This window comes from Chamaea fasciata, unplaced genomic scaffold, assembly GCF_029207755.1.
Source record: "Chamaea fasciata isolate MVZ Bird 193981 ecotype frontalis unplaced genomic scaffold, bChaFas1.0.hap1 SCAF_26, whole genome shotgun sequence".
In the NCBI taxonomy this organism is placed as follows: domain Eukaryota; kingdom Metazoa; phylum Chordata; class Aves; order Passeriformes; family Sylviidae; genus Chamaea; species Chamaea fasciata.
The window spans coordinates 1,274,601-1,293,690 of NW_027094111.1; the positions used below are offsets into that span (position 1 = coordinate 1,274,601).

The window sequence follows — 19,090 nt, forward strand, 5'->3', positions numbered from 1 at the left end:
TAATTCCCTAACTCCTGAATAAACGTTGTGATAACACAAACTAAGAGCAAGTCTTTGATCTCCTGTAAACACCAGGCTAGCAGAGCCTCACTGGTTTTGTTGTTGCTAGGTTATTAATAGCTCTCCCCTGCAATGAGACCTTATTTAAGTTCTATTAATATTTCACAGGCACGCAGGTAAGCACCAAAGGTCAGAGTTTTCCCCAGGTGTCTCAGGAGATGAGGCAGCTCTTCCCCTGTGCCAGGGCTCAGCTGAGCTGCGCTGAAGGGCGCAGCACAGCAACATTTCCTTTTCCTTTCCCCCCCAAACCCTCTCACACCTGCTCCTCTCCCAGTCACACGTGCAGGGCTGTACCAGGAAGCGAGGCAGGGCGCATGTGTGCGGCTCCTGAGCTCCTCAATCCTCTGGAATTCACACAGGAAACACAAGGAGAATGGACCATGGACAGACATTTATGACAAATGGGAAGTTCTGCTTTGCCGTGTGTGGCTGGAGGGTGGGAGCCCTGATGGCTCTGTGCCTTCTGCAGCAGGCTCGAGGTACGTGCACACCTGGATGGAACTTTTCCTTCCACTGAATGGCTTTGGTGGTAGGAGGAGAGATGAACTGTAGTCACTTTAAATGGGAATCATTCACATAAAGTGGAATATTCCATGGTAAAGGAGTGACAGTTTCAAATCTGTCTATGGAAGGGGTCATTTTGAGGGTTAGCTGTGGGCATAGTGATGTACTGGAAAAAACAGGGGCAGGAAGATATCCAGGACAAAGCTGCAGCTCTGAATTCCCGGTAGGATCTGCCCTTGGAGGACTGGGATTGAATGAGGAGCGTGGGACAGCCGTGTCCGCCCTGTGCAGGGAGTGAGGTGGAGTTTGTGCGTTGTAAATCACTGAAATGCAGTGAGACCACGGGGAAAGCACTCGAAATTATAAAACAGATTGTTCACACGAATGTGAGTCCTCATTCTAAAAGCCATTGAGGTGAAGATGTTCTATGAGAGATGAGGAAAACCTTGCAGCACAGCTGCTTCCAGAGCCAATTTCCAGCCTTTAGCGAACGGCTCTGCCTCATATTTGGACACCACCTTAGTGAGAACCAAGTGGTACTTCCTGCCCCCAAAGATACTTTTAAATCGTTCACATAATTTTCCCTTTTGATCAGGTCATGTTCAACTTCTCCCTCCTCAAAATGTCACCCTGCTGTCAAAGGACTTTGCCATGATTCTGACCTGGGCTGCAGGGGAAGGCAATCCCCCCGACGTGACCTACACCGTGAGGTATGAAAGGTAAGAGCTCCCAAAGCATGTCTGACGGAAGGACAGCTACTGGGCATCCCTCCTGGTTAATGACTGTCCTAATGACCTTCCACCAAAACGAAACACGATCCAGCTGGGCAGTGTCCCAATCTCTGAGCACCATTTGCTCCCCACCCTTCCTTCTCTTGCTCTATAAACCGCGGCAGAACGTGTTTCATATTTTGGCGTGGTTGTTCCTTTCAGCCAGGATCGCCTGGACAAATGGCTGAAGGTTCCTCACTGCAAAAACATCCCCAGATCCTTCTGCAACCTGACCTGTGCCCTCTCCAGCTTCTACGTTAAAGTGCGGGCTCGTGTCAAAGCGGTTTGGGGACAGTCCCAGTCGCCGTGGGTGAAATCCCAGTTCAAAGATTACTACTCCGACGGTGAGTGCTGCCAGGTGACAGCCTGGGTGAAAGGACATTCCCCCAAATGGGTAGACCACACCCCACAGGTATGCAGGAGCTTTGTGGGTGGCAGAGATTCGAGTGAGCACCAGCAGTAATCAGCTGGGTAATTCACCCTTATTTGAGGACGAATTCTGTAGCAAGTGTCAGAATTTGTTCCTCAGTGTCCCAGCTGAACAAAGTGGCTTTAAGTTCTCTGGGGTGTCCTTTGCCTCCCTCTTATCACGAGATAACAGCTCGAAGTGAGGGCCAGCCGCGGGAAGTGTCAGCTGGGAAGGTAAGAGCCAAGCAAGCCCCATTCTCACATCTGCTCACTGGATTGCAGTGGAGCTGGCTCCCCCCGTGCTGACCCTGAACGTCAGGGAGAATTCCATCCATGTGAGTGCCTCCTTCCCTCTGCCCGCCTGCGTGGAGAGCCTCACTTGGAAATACGACTTGAACCTCTGGGAAGCAGGATCTGAAGACAAGGTCAGTAAAAGTGACTCTTTTTAGATGAAATGGAGGAACTGAAAGAGCTTCAAAGTTCTGGGCAGAGAGGGAGGGACTGAATCTAGGGCCTGGAGGAAATGAACCAGCCAAACCAGAGCTGAACCAAAGCCAGAGACAAAAAGAAGTGTGTGTGTGTGTGCATCCTTATTTTTTTGGTAGTTCCCTATTTTTATCAGGAAGGGGAGGCTGCACTACAGTCACTCTAAAGATCTGAGGTTTAAAACAACTAATCCAGGTGCCACTGGCAGCATTCCCTGCCAGAGCAGAGCCCAGCACAGCTGGAATTCCCACCCTGGATCCATCAGCCCTGGGGGAGATGCCAGACGTGGGGACCCACAGGCTAAAGTGGCGCAGAAACACCATCCCAGTGATGACAGAATCGTCCCTCCACTCCTCTGCTTTGTCCCTCAACAGAAGAAATATGAAGGATACTTCAGGAAGGACACAGTGACCATCAACACCACTGCTCTCCGAGGCAATTACTGCTTCAGTGCCAGGGCCCTCTATGAAAGCATCAGCTTGAAGCACAGTGAATTCTCCCAGCCAGTGTGTGTGCTATTAAACCACAAAGGTATGGCAAAGACTTCCACCAAAATCAGGTTTTCACCACAAGGAAAGAAAAACCTTCCTGATAAAGGGACAAATTGAGTTTTCTGGTAATGGTTCCTTCTTTCTGTAGAAATACTTTCATTTAAAAAAAGCCAACCCTGAGATGTTTTCTGAAAACCTTGAATACTGTATGTCAGTGTAGAGCCCATGATTCCTATAAAAACACCACTCACAGGGGATCATTTCTGTCTCTTTCAGCAGTGGAGTGGAAGTTCTCACTTCTGGCTGTGATCCTCCTCTTTGTCCTCCCCATCTTTGTGGGCGGCCCCTTCATCTGCTGCCTGGTGAAACACGAGGCCAAGCAAAGGAAGATGCCTCAGGTTTTGGTAGGGCTCACATTCTGAGCTCCCCTCCTGGCTCAGAGTCTTGCTGCTTTCCAGAGGGTAACTGTGGAGGGGTGGGGGGTTCTGCGATTCTCAGTTTTACATTCGTAATTCCCGTTTTTGAAGTAATTTTTCTTCCATCCAAGTGTTCCTTTTAAAAGCATCACGGGCTCACTGTCTCGTTCCTTCTCCCTGACAGGATTTCTCTCAATTTAAAGCTGCTGGACCAACCTTCCACTTGGAGTTCAGTGAAAAGGAATTCTGCAGTGATGGTCTCAGCTACACAGAGAAGCCAGTGCCTCAAAGGAAGACAAACAGAGCTCCAGGAGGACACCAACTGCCATGGATGGCTTCTTTCCCATCATCATCATCACTGTCATCATCATCATCAGAGGATGAGGAGGAAGGAGAGAGCAGCACTTTGATCCCATACCATGAAATGCCCCGGTATCCAAAGAGACAGCCCAGCTGCCAGCCACCCCCAGCGGCTCCGGGGGAAAGCAGCCTGGACTGGGGATCTGGAGGTCTGTCTGTGGACAGTGGGCCTGTGCCCGACCTCAGAGCCCTGGGTTTCACTCTCTTTGCAGACAGGAGGGGTGAGCTGGACACCTCGGGATGCCAGGCAAATGAGGAGACGTCCCTTTATCTCTGTTCCTCTTTGGGAAGAATATCCCTCACGGATGTGAGGTTCCCAGGTGCCAGTGAGCACGGACAGGACGATGGGAACAGGGCTGAGAGGTTGGGCATGGCCCCCCTTCAGCCCCTGCTGGGGGGCATTTGTGCCAAGCCCCATGAGCGTCCCTCACACAGGAAGGCTCCTCATTTCTCCAGGGATTATCCGAAATCCTTCCTTGGTCTGCAGCTCCAGGTGGACTCGACATGCCAGCCCAGAGGGGATCCCAGCAGCCAGCTGCTCATCCCCCTGTGGACACTGCAGGTGGCAGAGGATGAAGGCATTGCCAGTGACTGCGGCAGTGAGGATTCTACAGAAGGGCCACCCGAGTCCACAGTGCTGAGTGACACTTTTGAGGCTTCAAATACAGAGGGGAAATACGATGCAAAGTTGCAATTCTCGGGCTACGAGCACTCCCATTACTTGGGAAGGAACTGAAGTACCCAGCAGGTCTGGGGAGTGCCTGGGAAATGCTGGAGAGCTCCAGATATCCGAGCAAGGATCCTTGAACTAGGACAAAACTGATGTCTGGCTTATCAAGGCAATGGCTTTGGGACACAAAAGGTGCATTTTATTGCTAAGTCACCTCTGTACTGTCACTGTGCCTCTGATAAGGTGCTCAGCCAGGGGTGAGGGACACAGGGACACCTCTGAGGGACCCCCCAGCAAACAGGCACCAACTGGGGGTCACCTGAGACTTCAGAACTGCTGCAGGTGGGCTATGAAAGGCAAAAACACAACCCAGCCCTGGGTGGAACCACCAGCTGGGGCCTGAAAATGCAGTGTTGAGCAGATTTTGAACTGCTTCGTGCCGCCTTTGCTTCCCTGTAAGTCCAGAGCTTGACTGGAAGTTCCTCACAGAGATATTCAGCAAGATCTGGTTTTTGTGGGATGGAAAGTTCTCCAGCTCATCCCACAGAAATCACCTTCTGTGTTCCAACAGAGGGAACTGAAGCCAAAGCGTGCAGCATGTTTGTTTATTTATTTGTTATTTTATACTTATTGAAGCTGAAATTCTTCCTGCTGTGCAGAATGTCTGGGAGCAATAATATTTTGATATAAATCTCCACGTGTACGTGGTTTTGTTTTCCAGAGCTACGAATTGCTGCTCATCCTGAGAAAAACATTACCTCTAAAACAGGACCCCCATCCTGGGCTGGAATTTTGAGACTTCCCAGCCAGGTCACTCTGGTCACTGGGAAACCAGGACTGTGACCCTCCCTGTGAACAAAGAATCTCAGAATGGTTTGGGTGGGAAGGGATCCTGAAATTCATCCCACTGCACCCCTGCCATGGCAGGGACACCTCCCACTGTCCCAGGCTGCTCCAGCCCGGCCTTGGGCACTGCCAGGGATCCAGGGGCAGCCACAGCTGCTCTGGGCACCTGTGCCAGGGCCTGCCCACCCTCCCAGGGAAGGATTGCAGTCCAGTATCTAATCTAGATCTCCCCTCTGGCAGTTTACAGCCATCACCTTTGTCCCATCACTTCGTGCCCTTGTAGAGGCTTTTTACACTCCGGTATCAAAAGGAGCCTTTGTGTAAAGGACTCACAGGAAAGCAAAGCTTGAAAAGAAAGAGGGAAACACTCCCCAGCCACTCTCTGCATTCAGGGACGGGGCTCAGATGAGGGGAGGGTGTTCATGGAGCTGAAATCTTTCGAGAATCGGGGAAAAAAGAAGCAAGGGGTGGTAGGAGGGACTGGGAACTGCTTTGCAGCAAGAGATACAAATTAAAGTCCTGGATTAAAGTCGAAAGGGGAGGTGGGGGAAAGGATTCAGCAGCTGGAGTACTCCTTTGTCCTCGGCAAAGCGTCCTTCGGTACATCCTGCGTTGTCATCCCTCCCGTTCATTTGGAAAGACGCAGATGATCCAAATACAATCACCGCCCGATTTCTTGTGCAATCAAGGAAAACCCCCCAGGCTTTGACTTACAGGAAGCACCGAAGTTGTGTAACCTCTACAAGATGATTTTGACATGTCCCAGCTCTGCAAACAGAGCCTGGGCTCAGCTCTTGTCTTGTCCAGGGAACCGAGGGCCAGGCTGCAGGCCAGGGGAGCTGGACAGGTGGTGGCAGCATCCAACTCCTCGTTTTCTTTCAGCAGGGCTTGAGAGCAGTTTTGCTGTGCAGAAGGGTCGCTCATGGCCAGAGCACAGTGCTCCCTCTCCCAGAACAACTGGCGCAGGTCTTATCACAGCATCAGGGAATCATTTCCTTAGGAAAAGACCTTGGAGGTCATGGAATCCAACTGTGAACTCACCCTGTCCCCAGGGGCCACATCCACACACGGAGGGTTCATGCCCAGCACTCACCAGCTTTGCTGCAGTCCCCGCACACTGAGAGGAAATCAAAAGTTTGAGAGAGTTTGGAAGATAAAACCCGGATTTTAAACTTGAAAGTCGAGTTTTGGACATCTTCAGGTCCCCAAAGATCCAGAGAGGAGTTTCCTGGGTGAGTCAAAAGGTGGCACCTTGCTAGAAAAAAGGGCAGAGGTTGAAGTTCTGTTCTCAGCACTGAAGGCTCAGGGGCACACCGAGGTCCCTCAGCTCTGCCCCATCACACAGCAGGAGCGTGAGGGAAGGGAAAAAATAGAAATACTTGGAGCAGGCTGTTCAGGAAACACCCTAACAAACAGTTGTGCTTAATTAGACACTGCTGGATAGGTGTGTCTGCTTTAACTAACCGAGGCCTCTGCCTTTGTCCAGGTGAGCTGAGAGTGACAAAGTGCCGGTGATGCACCATGGCAGGGTTGGAAGCACAGAGCCCTCACACACCCGGGCAGGGCAGGGAGCAGAAACAGCATCAGGAACAGGAAACCCACGGATGAGGAGGGAAGCAGAAGGGGTTTGTGAATTCTACCACATGTTTGGCCACAAGGATAGAGCAGTGAAATCAACGCTCAGCTTCGGAAGCACGCAGGGTTTGTTTTTTGAACACTGAACAACACCCTAAAAACGGAACACATTATGGAAAAGGGACTGGGCCACTTCCTTGCTGTCCATACAAACTCCCAGTTCCTATCACGTGGATTCGGTAACAGAACTTTACACTGTAAACAGCCACAAAAATAAACATTGTAGGTGTACAGTGGCCTCTGCAAAAAGCTCTGGGAGAGCCGGGGCTCCCCCTGTGGAAAGGCCACCACTCTCATACCTCCTTCCCACATCAGGTGAGAGAACCTGGTGGTGCAGGGTCAGGGCAGAGCTGAGGGGCTCCTGCTCAGCCCAGGCTGCAGCAGGGCTTGTGCTGATCCTTTGCTTCCCATCCAAGGTCAGTAGGAACAGCAGAGGAGCAGAAAACCCAGCGCTCTGGCTGACTCCCATTTTAAGAAAGTCCTCAGAAGTATTTTTAAGGCAAGAGGTGCATTGCTTGCAGCGGGTGTTCAACCAACCAGGTGCACAGCGCTAGGTTCCAATGGCTAGAGTTGTAACAACCTCAAGTTACTCGACCAGAAAATCAAACCTCAAACCCCAGGAACCTCAGGGAGGGCTTTCAGGCAGGAAGCTCTCAGCAAAAAGGTATTTGGCTCTTTTTCAGGAGCTGGAGATTTTCTCAGGCTCTGCCTCGTGCACCTTTGTACAGTCAGGTGTGCACTGGAAGGGAGAGGTGCTCCTGCTGTCACTCTCCCTGCGTCACACATGCGCAGGGCGCCCGGCAGCCGTGAGCTCAGCGCCAGGGAAGGCAGGACAGGAGCTCTGCTCTGTTACTGAGCAACAAATCCAACCTGGCCTGGCAAGAAAGAATTCAGCTCCCCTCAAAGGTGATTCACCTGCACATGAGCAAGAGCCCGCTCTGGCAGCCCAGCCTGCAGAGTTATTCATGCAGCCATTTCTGATCGTCCTGGCTGGAGTTTCAGTGGTTGGTAAGTCCTGAGCTCTCCTCTGCTGTCACTGGTTGTGGTGTTTCTGTTGGATCCCGGGGTCTGGACTTCAATCCTGTTTGCTGAATTATCACCTGAAGAATGAGCTGTTGTCTGAGTTCTCTGCTGTGTGGATCTCTCCCTGTAGTAACTCCCATGTGTGGCTGGCATGCTTGGCACTTGAGGGATCGGTAGGGAGAGGAAAGGAGATTCCTCCACTTCCAAGGGTTTGTCACTGTGCTACAAACCCAATCCTACAGGAGGGAAGGACATTCCTTGGTATCAGGGGGCTTTGGATCGGTCTCCTCGTGTCTTCAGCAAAGGCACAAATGAATTCAAGAACAGTCCTGATTTTAAAAGGTGTACAAACAAATAATGTAACCTTAAAATGAGGGAGTCTTCATAGAGTGGCTGGGCTGGAAGGGACTTAAAGCTCATCTCATCCCACCCCTGCCATGGGCAGGGACACCTTCCACTGTCCCAGGTCACTCCAAGCCCTGTCCAGACTGGCCTTGGACACCTCCAGAGATGGAGCAGCCACAGCTCCTCTGGGCACCCCGTGCCAGGGCCTGCCCACCCTCCCAGGGAACAATTTTCCCCTGATATCTAATCTAGATCTACCCTCTAAAAGCCATTTAATCCTACTCCAGATGTGCCAGGCTCACTGCTGGGTGAATGAAGGATAAACTTGCTCTTGCCAGACACCAGCTTTTCAGCCTTGTCATTCATCTGCTCCTGGCTGGGATCTTACCCCTGAAACTCCTCAGCCCAAGGGACTGTCACACCGTGAAACATCCTGGTTTTCCCCTGCCCACACTTGACTGTGCTTGTGTTTTGCTGCTTTGCATAGCAGTGTTCCAGCATGGATAAATGTGGGAAGACAGAGATTTCCTACTCCCGATAAGACTGAGGTGTCTGTGACTCAGTTTTCAGGATGCTCAGACAGGGAATCCCACTCCTCCACACCCACGCTGCTGCCTCCTGCTGAGCCTGGAACGAGCGGAGGCAAATGTGGAGCTGCAGATGAAGTCAGGACAAAATCTGGAGCAGCCAGCAGCTCGTTTCTGCCCCACTCCCCTGCCCAAATGCCACACACAAGCCTGGAGGGGACCTGTGCCTTTCTGCCCAACCCTGCTCCATCCAGCCAGGGAGTCTGGACTGCTCACACTCAGTCCTGGTCCATGGGGGGGAAGCTTGGAGCGAGGATCCAGGTGGGATTTGGTCTCTGTTCCACGTGATCTCGTACAAGTCTCTCCCATCCCAGTGCTCAGTTTGCCCAGCTGTGCTATTTCAGTTTGCTCACCCCACTTTTTCACCAGGGGTCTCACTGCTCACTGCAGGCTGAAGCCCTCACATGCCCCAGGTGTTCAGTGCCACAAACCAAGAGCTGAATAATGTATAAACGATGCACCTTTGAGGGTCTGCCTGTAATTTCAATTCAGAGTTTATAAATCCTGAAGCTGGAAACTCTTCTGGATCAGCCCTGGGAAAATGTTGTGCTGTGTTTGCTGGTGATAAGAGAGAGACAAAATCCCCGAGGACTTTTCTGCAGCACCTCAGAGCCAGTTTGCTGCAGGAGGGTCTGGTGGGATCCTGCAGTCCAGGGACACGTTGGCAGGGGCGGGTGACATTCCTGCCCCCAAAGGCAGGCTGCCCTCCCCAGGGAAGAGGAGCAGCTCAGAAAACAGGGAGCTGCCTGAGTTGTTTGCTGTCACCCCGGCACACCCAGGCCAGAGTCCAGACCTCGGGTGTCGCTCCGTACAGGAAGTTTCCATCCCATAAAACACGGAGCACGAGAGGAGAACGGAGCCGCATCTTCAGGGAGGTGACACTGAGCTCTGTGTGTCACTTCCTTGAGCAGGGGCAGAAAGCAGAGACGTGATTCAGGGCTTGAAAACAGGTTATTGGTCTTATTTTGCCACCCACTGAACATCTCTTAAAGAAACCCAACTAGAAATTCAGGGATTCTCTTTCTGACTTGAGGCTTCTCTGTATAAATTCCTGACTTACATTTCTTTGGGATGAGTCAGTTGTCTGCAAGAGTGTGATGTGAACACAGCTTGAAGTCTTGTTCTGCTCCAGCTCCCTCTTTTCAACCCAGCTTTAGCAAAATACCACAGGATCCATTTTCATCTGAGGGCTGAGATGTCAGAAATTGCCTTTTTAACACCAGTTTCTCTGCTCCTTCAGGCATTGTGACTACAGAGAGACCATCATGTCTGAAACGTGCAGCATTTTCTTCCACCAACTTTGAGAACATCCTGACGTGGGAAACGGAGGCAGATATTCCCCCTGGCACTGTGTTTGATGTCCAGTACAAACAGTATGTGAAGTTTGCTTCTCTTGGGCTGTTCTCAGAGGTCTCAGAGAGAGAAGGGCCAGGAGAGAAAAGCTGTTTTTGCTGTTTCTCCTGTCTGCATTATGGTTCTGCTCAGAGGAGAACTCAAGAAAGGACAGGATTACTCAAAGTGGGAGATGATGCTCATTTAAGTGGTGCTGTGATAGGAAAAAAATGTTTCTTTTCCTGAGGAAAATAAAAGAGGGAGTGTGAAAGTGTCAGGGATTTTTTGTTGTTTTGGGTTTTTTTACATCCTGGGTTGCTCTGCTCCATTACCAAGCTGCTCTTGCTTTCAGCAACTTCCTTCTCTCTCTGTTCCATTTTCCTCCAGCCCTGTCCAACCAAACCAACCCAAACCCTTGTTTTGCCCTCAGGTATGGAGAGAAATCCTGGCTCACCAAGCGTGAGTGCCAGAGCATCACCCAGCTCTTCTGCAACCTGAGCCGGGAGACAGAGAACTTCACGGAGCATTTCTACGGGCGGGTGAGGGCCAGGGGCTGCTCCCCCGGCTGGGTGCGCTCCGAGAGGTTCGAGCCCCGCAAAGAGAGTAGGTACCACTGCAGCCACCAAAGCCTCCCTCCTGCCACCTCCAGGGCAGCTTCTCCCCACATTTCAGGCTTGTGGAGGGCTGGTGTTTTGGGCAAGGAGGTAAATGAGAAATGGGCAGGGTCTCAGCTGAGATCCCGCCCTACAGTGGGATCAGAGGAGAAAGGAAAAGCCAGGTGTGATGGAAGGGAGAGCTGCTGGTGAGAGGAGTGAAGAAATGAGTAAGGGATATGACGGGTAACCTGAGGACAGCGAGTCCCAGGAGTTGTGGAATGGTAACATTGGGATAGGCATCCATTCCACTGGATACTTCGTGTCCCAGCCCCAAAGTGAGCCCTACTGCAGGCCCAACGCAGCCTTTGGGGCCTTACCAGCTCTGTGGCCAAAATCTCCCCACTGAAAAATCACCAAGAATAATTCCAGGTGGCATCAGCAGCCAATGGTTGTGAAGATTCACCCCTCACACACACGTGAAGGAGGATAACCTGCACAGGGACAGGGAACATGGAAAAGTCTGGGATGGGAATTCCTGGGGACAAACACTGTAGAGATACAGATCCCCAAAACCACTTCTGTCTCCAGTGGCCTGACTTCTGCCGTGCTCAGACAGCTCAGACACCTTCCTGAATGAACAGAAACAACAATTTCAGTGAGTCTGGGGTGTGTTTAGGTGTCAGATGATAAGAACACAGCTGACCCTGCCTGTCCTGCCTTTCCCAGCCGTTATAGGGGCACCACAAGTAGACCACATTCCCCATGTTCGCTCCATAAAGTTCCTGATCCGGCCCCCCCTGACCCCCCTGCGGGGTGAGGATGACCAGCAGCTCACCGTGGAGGACATTTACAGCAAATTTGGGGCTGTGGATTATCACCTGACTCTATTCAACCAGAGGACACACCAGCAGGTAAAGCACAGCCTCGGGCACTGGGATGCTAGAAATCCCATTCCACATGAGCTGGAGAAGGATTTCTGATGTGCAAGGGGAAGTCTTGACAACAGGAACTTTAAGATTTCTTCTTAAATTCTGGGGGAAAAAAGGACTTTCCAATAGTATTGTATAAGTAGCAAAAAGTAAAAGCATTGGTGGCTAGAAATTCCTTAAGTAGTCCAAGTCTTAAGCAACTGAAATGCAAAACTAAATAGAGAAACAATAGAAAACAAAATCATGTAAATATGATTCAGAAAAAAACCAGAATTACATACATACATACATAATATTTAGAGCCCCCTAAGACCTCATTAGTAAATAATACTTCATGCTGAATTTTGTAGTCTGAATTGAAGAAAATTTAATCCTCCCCAAGTACAGATTTGACTTTTCTTTTCAACAGTGGACAAAGAATGAGCACAGCAAAGAATTTGAAGTTTCCAACTTGGACCCAGACACTGAATACAACGGGACAGTTTATATCTGCCTGCTGCAGAAGAGAAGCAAACCTCAAGTGTTTTGGGTGAAAACACTGGCAGGTGAGGCTGTTAACTCTGCTGGAAGCTGAAAAGCCCAGCTGGGATATTGGACACACAAAATGCACTGATTTTCAGCTCGGAACATTTTAATACTTTAAAAATTCGTTCCTGTGAGACTAAACCTGTGACACCACCCAGCTAATTGTGACATTTTTCTAATCCAGCTCCTTTTCCACTTGTTCTTTCCCCAGACAAGACGTGGGTTCTGTACTGTTTGGTGGCCCTGGCCTTCTGTGCCGGGCTGGTTTGTGCTGCCAGCGCTTACGTGATCTACAAATACATCAAGCAGCGCAGTGCCCAGCCCAGGGCCTTGGTGAGTGCCCTGCAGCCACTGCAGCTCAGCCTGGAAATCACAGAATCATCCTGCCTGGGGCTGGAAGGACATGAGGGATCATTTAGTCCATGCCCTGCTATGGGGTCCACACCTGCCACTGCCCCAGGTGGCTCCAGGCCCCGATGTCCAGCCTGGCCTTGGACCTGGCAGGGACCCAGGGGCAGCCACAGCTGCTGTGCCAGGGCCTGAGCACCCTCTGAGGAAAGCATTTCACCCCAATTTCCAACCTAAACCCACCCTCCTTCATTGAAAGGGTTAATGAACTTGGTCAGAACCCAAACTGAGCCCCTCCTAAATCCCCAGTTCCCCCTGAAACCCTGGGATTGTCACCTATCCCTCATCTCCCACAGCAACTATTGGGTTTTCATGCTGATGAGCTCCAGGATTTTCATGCTATTCCCACCCTGCAGGGCTTAGGCCAAATCTTGCAAAAGCAGGAGATTTTCTTCCTCGTGTTTCAAGGCTGCTCGGTTGAAACACAATGAGAAATGTCTGTATTCCTGTGAATGGTCATTAGGGTGACCAAAACAGAGTTGTTTTGTCAGTAGAGCAGATCCCTGGTGGCTGTTACCGGCTTTTACCGACACTTCTCCAAAGGAAATGTTAGAGTAACTAAAGCAAACCTTCAAGGTCACAGCTTCTTGTTAGTAACTCGTGCTTTTTTATCTCCTCCACCAGGACTTCAGAGGGATTTCATCGTTCCAGCCCCTCACGCTGACAGTGGAGCACATCATAAAGCCCCTCAGCTTATCCAAACCTTCCCTTTTCATCCCTGAAGTGCAGCTGGCCCAGATGAGCCAACATTTAGACTGGAGCCTGGAGCCACCACGGCCTTTCTGTGCCTACCAGCAGCAGGCAGATGTCCCAACATTCCAGCTGCCCCCTCGGCCATCCCAGGTGGAAATCTCGGCTCCGAGCTCCTACGCTCCGCAGACGGCCACGGGCGGCCTGCCCCTCACCTACGGGATGTGTGTGGGGGGCACAGACCACGCCGAGCGCGGCTCACAGCCCGACCAAAGGCTGAAGGAAGCTTCCCCAGATCGTTCCGTGGATGGAAAACTCCAAAGCCAGGCGCTGGGAAAGAGCTGTAGCCTCTGGGATTACAGAGAGCAGCAGCCAAAGGTGGCCACATGGAAGAGCAGGGACAGGCTGGAGTCGGTGGTGCTCCAGGGGAGCCCCGGGCAGAGGCGGCTGCTGCACAGTGAGGGGCTGCAGAAGGCCGAGTGTGTATCCCAGCTGTCCCTGGCTTTGGTGGAGCAGGGAGGATGCTACAGACAACAGGCAGAGCTGCCGCCGCTGCTGCCCGCAGGGAAGGCCGCCCCAGACTGGGAGCCAGAGGAGGAGCTGCTGGCTCCTCTGTCCACAGCGCTGCTCCTGTCGCTCCACACCGGGAACGACTGTCCCGGAGAGACCCACGGGGAGCGGTGGATGCTGCCAGAGTCATCCCCACATCCCGCACACAAAGTGCAGCTCGAAATGTTCCCAGCAGCGCAGGAGCTGGGCTGCACGGAACTGAGCGTGGCCCCGGGCAGCGGGGACACGGGCACTCCTCTCACCATGCTCTTCAAAGATTTGGACTTGAAAGTGCAGTGGGATGAGGAGGATAGCACAGGAGTTTATTAGCGTCACTTCGTGGTATTAAAGTCCAGATTATGTTGTCTTGCATGAAACAGAAGCAATGCAAACCCACAGCTGATCCTGGCTGTACTGACACAGCTCAGGGCTGTCACTGTTCCATCGTGGAGTTTGGTGCCTTTTTTCATAGAATTACCCCTTGTTACACTGCAATACTGTACCTCTGCACTTGACCAGCAGGTCTTTATTTCCCGCATATTCTCAAATTTATTATGAATTGGATTACTTTAAAAGATCAGTTAAGATTCAGTTTCCAATGCCAGATTCGGTTTACTGAAAATTTAGCAAAATTCACAGCAAACTGTGTCTGCTCTTTACCAACACCAAAATCGAGGGCTGGGATGCACCCTCCCTTTGAAGAAATTCAGGTATGCAAACCTAGAAGTATTTAATGCACCACGGTACAGTCAATGAAGTAAATAGTTATTGGTGTTCTACTCTTGGATAAATGACTTGGAAAAGAGCGTTCCACCTCCCTGGAATGGACTTTGCCTTTAAAGGAGTCCTTGAAAGCTCCTGATGCAACAATTCTGTGCAATATGTCCCTGTGGTTTTTAATACTTGTACAAAGATAAAGCCTTTTTTAATACCTGTACAAAGATAAAGCCTTTTTCATCTCTGCAGCAGATTAATGCAGCCTTGGCCCAGTTCTGAGATTTCTCAGCTGCTGCTCCTTTCTTTCTCTGCAGCAGTCACACATTCTCTTCCTCCCCCGAGGTCCCCAGGGATGAAGCCCCTGGGATCACATTCCAGGCAGGAGGGGATGTGAGGATTTGCAGCCCTCCCAGTTCAGCCCTCAATCTCAGTTTATCCCGATCCATGCATTCAGTAATGCACAAAGGAGAGCAGGGAGGTCTGCAGCTCTTCCTCCCACCCCTCACTGCCCATGAGGAACCTGCTCCGTGGTCCTGCCACGTCCTCCAGAGCTGCCATGACCATTTTTGGGGAGTCAAAATCCTTAAAGCACGTGGAGCTCCACCAAAAGCAAGCTAAATTCTAATTCAGGGGCCAGAGGAGGTGATTATTTTTCATTCAGAGGAAGGCACAGTTCAACCTGTTCATTTCCACTGCTGGGGTGAAAAAATGTGTCTGAGGATATCAGTTTTAGAGAAGTGAAAGCATTTACAGGAATAAGCAAGGTTTGACTGGTATGGGGAAGTGTTTACTCAAAGAGACCAATGCTGACCAGAGGTAAAATTCTCTTCCCACTCCAAGTGCACGTGGGGGTTTTCTCAGCCCAGGAAAGCTGAAGTTAAGGCTAAATTCCACTTGCTTTGGGGTGATTTTGCAAATAAGGCTCATGAAGTGGAGATTTTTGATGCTTCAACCCAGGATTAAAGGAATAGTCTCAGAAACTTTACAGGCCAAGGTTCAGCTCTGAGCTCCAGCACCAACAACTGACGAAGGACCGCAGCCCTGAGAGGGCAAAAGGTCAAAATTCCAAGTGTGGCCAAGAAGTGTCAGGGTATCAAAGACTGAAATAGGTGCGTGGCTTGGGCAGTGACCAGCAGGACATTTCCAGGGAGTTCCCTCCATACCATTCTCTCCCTAAAGGGTTTGTGGAATGTCCTTTGATCTGCTCTCTGTACTCCTGTGCCCCGAAAAACAACACAGAGAGAAATGCTGCAGCTCCTGGAGCTGTTCCCAAGGACAGGGAGACCCCAGGGGAACACTTTTTTTCCACTAAACCCCCTTGGAGAGGCATTTAAAGCCAGTGATGCCAATGACCTTATTCAGAGTTGCCTGTGGGCTGCATATCTTGTATCAACAACATTCCCTGTGATGCTACCCAGGGGATAATCAAATGCCACAATGTCAACATTTTGGATTGTGCTGTAAAACACAACCCCCAGCACAGGATGAGGTTGGGCAGGGATGTGTGGAAGGGATGGGGGAGAGCATTTGAATCTGCTGCTAAAATTATATAAAATTATGTTATTGTCTATTTTGAAAGCCTTTCCAAATCCCTCTGCAGAACCCCTGCCAGAGGCTCTGATCATGGCCGGACTGTAATACGTGTGTCCTCCTGCTGGAGGGCAGATGGGAACTGGGGGAAACCTGGGAATGGATTTTTAGGATGCACACAGGTGCCTAAAGATGCAAAGTGTCCCCGAGCTGGGACATCCACCTCTCCTTCAGGCCCTTAAATATCTTCAGGGCTGCATTACCCCCGACTGAACAAAAGGCAGGAATGATTCCAGCCCCATCCCATCCTGTCTGTTCCGCCCTCGCAGCAGCTGTGATGCCAGGAGAGCCCTGTCCTACGGAGGGGCTGACTGCAACATCCTCAGCTTCCTGCTTTCGTCATGCCTTAGTCAATATTGATCTTTGAGGCCTGGATCTTCTGAGCAGAGGGAGATTGACTCTTGTCTTGTGACTCACTTCCTAAATTTAACATGTAGATAATTTTCCTCTTCGGAAAAGCTTGGAGAGAAATGTTGGTGCTGTTGAGTTTTATTGGAGCAAGGAAGACGTCATCTCTGCTGACCTCACTGCTTTCCTCTGCTCACAACCAAACGGATCCACTTGTGTCAAACAGCTGCTCCAGGACCTCCCTGTGTCCATCTCCTTCTGTGCAGGAACATCTCCAGATAAACAGCAGGATTTCAACATTGTTCCAAAGGTCTTCCCATGCAAGCCATCTGTGCCTGACAAAGCTCTCCTCCGGCAGTCACCCTGGCTGCTGCAGGGACCAGCTCTGACGGCTCTGGACAGTAAAAGCTGGAGGTGCCTTGCCCCAGGGAGCGTGTGTCCCCAGCAGATGTCACAGCAGTGACAGGTGAGCGCTGCAGCTCAGTTGTCACAGGGACACCCGAGGAGCAGGTGGCAGCTGTAACCCTAGAGCAAACATCGCTCTTTGTCTTCCCAGCTAAATCTGGGAGCTGGCATTGCACACACCCTGAGCAGCCCCGCTGGAAGTTCAGCAGGGATCCTTGCCCAGGGATGGACACTCTGCAAGGCAAGGATCCCCTTCTCCTTCCCTGCTTGTTCCTTTCTTCTGGCACTGGAGGGGGTTTGAACACCGGGAAAAATCACTGGTGAGCTTTTAACAAGTTCTCTGAGGAAAATCTTATACCGGGGACAAAAGGAAAGCTCCAGATTCTGGAGACTGGAAGGGATCACAGGGATCATCAAGTTCAACCCCTGGCCCTGCCCAGACCCCCCAACAATCCCCCCTGGGCATCCCTGGAGCGCTGTCCAAAGGCTCCTGGAGCTCTGGCAGCCTCGGGGCCATGCCCATTCCCTGGGGAGCCTGGGCAGTGCCAGCACCCTCTGCGGGAAGAGCCTCGCCCTGATCTCCATCCCAACCCTCTCCTGACACAGCTCCTGCCCGTCCCTGGGTCCTGCTCACAGAGAACAGTGCCTGCTCCTCTACATAAAAGAACTTCTATAACGGAGGGTTGATGTGACAAAATGAATGAAATTATTAATTTTAAGCAGAATAGGTGATAATTACACATTACTTCTCATAATATGAAATTCAGGGAAGCCCTCAAGTGGCCATGGATTCAAAATCAATGAAAAGAGAAGTTTCCCTTCCCTCTGACAGCTCAGCTCACACCAAAGTGCTTCAGACATGCCATCCCAGCCCTTCCTTCATTGCTTTCTTAGGAATGTCACAAACAGCCACTAAATGAAGTTCACAGCTGGAAGTCCTGGCAGTTCTGGTGCTGGTCCTGCTGGGTTTCTTCTTTGTTTGGATGGTGAAGCAAACAAGGTTCCTAGGAATGGCTCCTACTGCTACTGCACTAGATTTGATGGTGGAATTCGTTCCCACAGGACCTTCTGACACCACAGGAAACATCACCTGCTCCTCACGTTGCAGTTCCGAATGTTGGAACTGCAAGACCACCTCAAATAAATGGGAAATCAGCAATCTCTGTTCTCTGACCCTGCCCCAAACTCTCAGACACCACCACGGGCTGCTGGATACACAAAGCTCACCTGCCCTGAGGCACCAAGCCTTTGTTTGCTGGGAAAAGGAAATAAAACCCTCAGAGCCCACCAAAACCTGGGAGCTGCTGGAGCTCCTGGTGTAATCGGACACTGCCAGGATTTGCCATTGACTGAAGAGATGTCAAAGCAAATGATGTCACTCTGTCAGGCAGCAATGGCAAGGTTACCCCAAGGGACATTCCTGGCCAGGGTTAAAATACTCGCAATTCAGTTTAGATGCTTTGTGAGCTTCTATCCTAGAGGAGCAGAGCACAAGGAATTTTGGAGATCATCTGGCAGATGTGGGAGGTGCTGGGTTGGCACTGCAGTGAGCCGGGCCATCCCCATTGTCCGGGGAGGGCCTGGCAGGGGCTATATTTGACTGCAGGATGGGCACTCCAACATGGGGAACATTCTTTTGGGGAGAGTCATCCTCGCTGTCATCAGCGGGGAGAAGGAAAAGCTCCTTTGTCCCGAGCCCTGCCTGGGGACAGGGGCTCTCCCTGCAGCCTTCACCGGGTGAGTTTGGTTTATCTGCAAATAAACTGCTGTTTACTGTAAGATTTTGTAGGATCCTCAGAGCAGCATCGGTTGTTTTGTGTGGCAGCTTTGCTCGACTTGCACTGAAGAAGTAGATTACGCTTTGTGATTGTATCTGCTTTAATGATTGTTTTCCCAGTGTTGTTAGGATGAAAATCCTGGTTTGCCTCGTGTTTCCTCACCAGAATCTGCTCTGTTTTACTGGCATGTTTAGGAAATAATCTGCATTTGAATTGAGAAGTGTAGGTTTTAACAGTGATTATAAAACAATGAAATTAATTCAGGGAAAAATAAAAGCCGTTATTTAGTAAAAATGAGTCTGTCTCAGTAATTATTCATGAGCAGGGAGACAAGGCTCTGATGCCCAGGATGACAGGACTCATTCTGCAGCTGAACCACTTCTGAAGACAGCAGAAGCGACAATTTGAAATTACAATGATGTGATTTTTCTCCATAAAAGCCTGTTTTATTTTCTTCTTCCTTTCCTTGTCAGCATTTGTTGTTTCTTCCAAAGTTAATGCCCACGAAGGAAATGTAATTCTGTATTTTAATTTGCATGTTGGAATATTTTGCATTTACTGCAACAACTCTGCTTATTCCATGGACTGCTTATAAGAATTTATTTACGTCAACAGAAAAGTG

The 19,090-nt window shown here is 50.6% G+C and overlaps 2 protein-coding genes across 2 annotated transcripts; both read left to right on the plus strand.

The window, feature by feature from the left end:
* Positions 1-462: 462 nt before the first annotated feature.
* On the plus strand, positions 463-4,868 carry IFNLR1 (interferon lambda receptor 1). The gene is made up of 7 exons (XM_066204545.1): positions 463-539; positions 1,160-1,283; positions 1,497-1,678; positions 2,025-2,167; positions 2,603-2,759; positions 2,996-3,123; positions 3,320-4,868. Exons 1-7 carry the CDS (start codon positions 509-511, stop codon positions 4,229-4,231), a joined length of 1,677 nt encoding a protein of 558 aa, XP_066060642.1. The 5' UTR covers positions 463-508; the 3' UTR covers positions 4,232-4,868.
* A 2,743-nt stretch (positions 4,869-7,611) lies between these two features.
* On the plus strand, positions 7,612-14,559 carry IL22RA1 (interleukin 22 receptor subunit alpha 1). The gene is made up of 7 exons (XM_066204544.1): positions 7,612-7,654; positions 9,842-9,974; positions 10,364-10,536; positions 11,256-11,440; positions 11,868-12,003; positions 12,195-12,316; positions 13,016-14,559. Exons 1-7 carry the CDS (start codon positions 7,612-7,614, stop codon positions 13,958-13,960), a joined length of 1,737 nt encoding a protein of 578 aa, XP_066060641.1. The 3' UTR covers positions 13,961-14,559.
* The last annotated feature ends 4,531 nt before the right edge of the window (positions 14,560-19,090 follow it).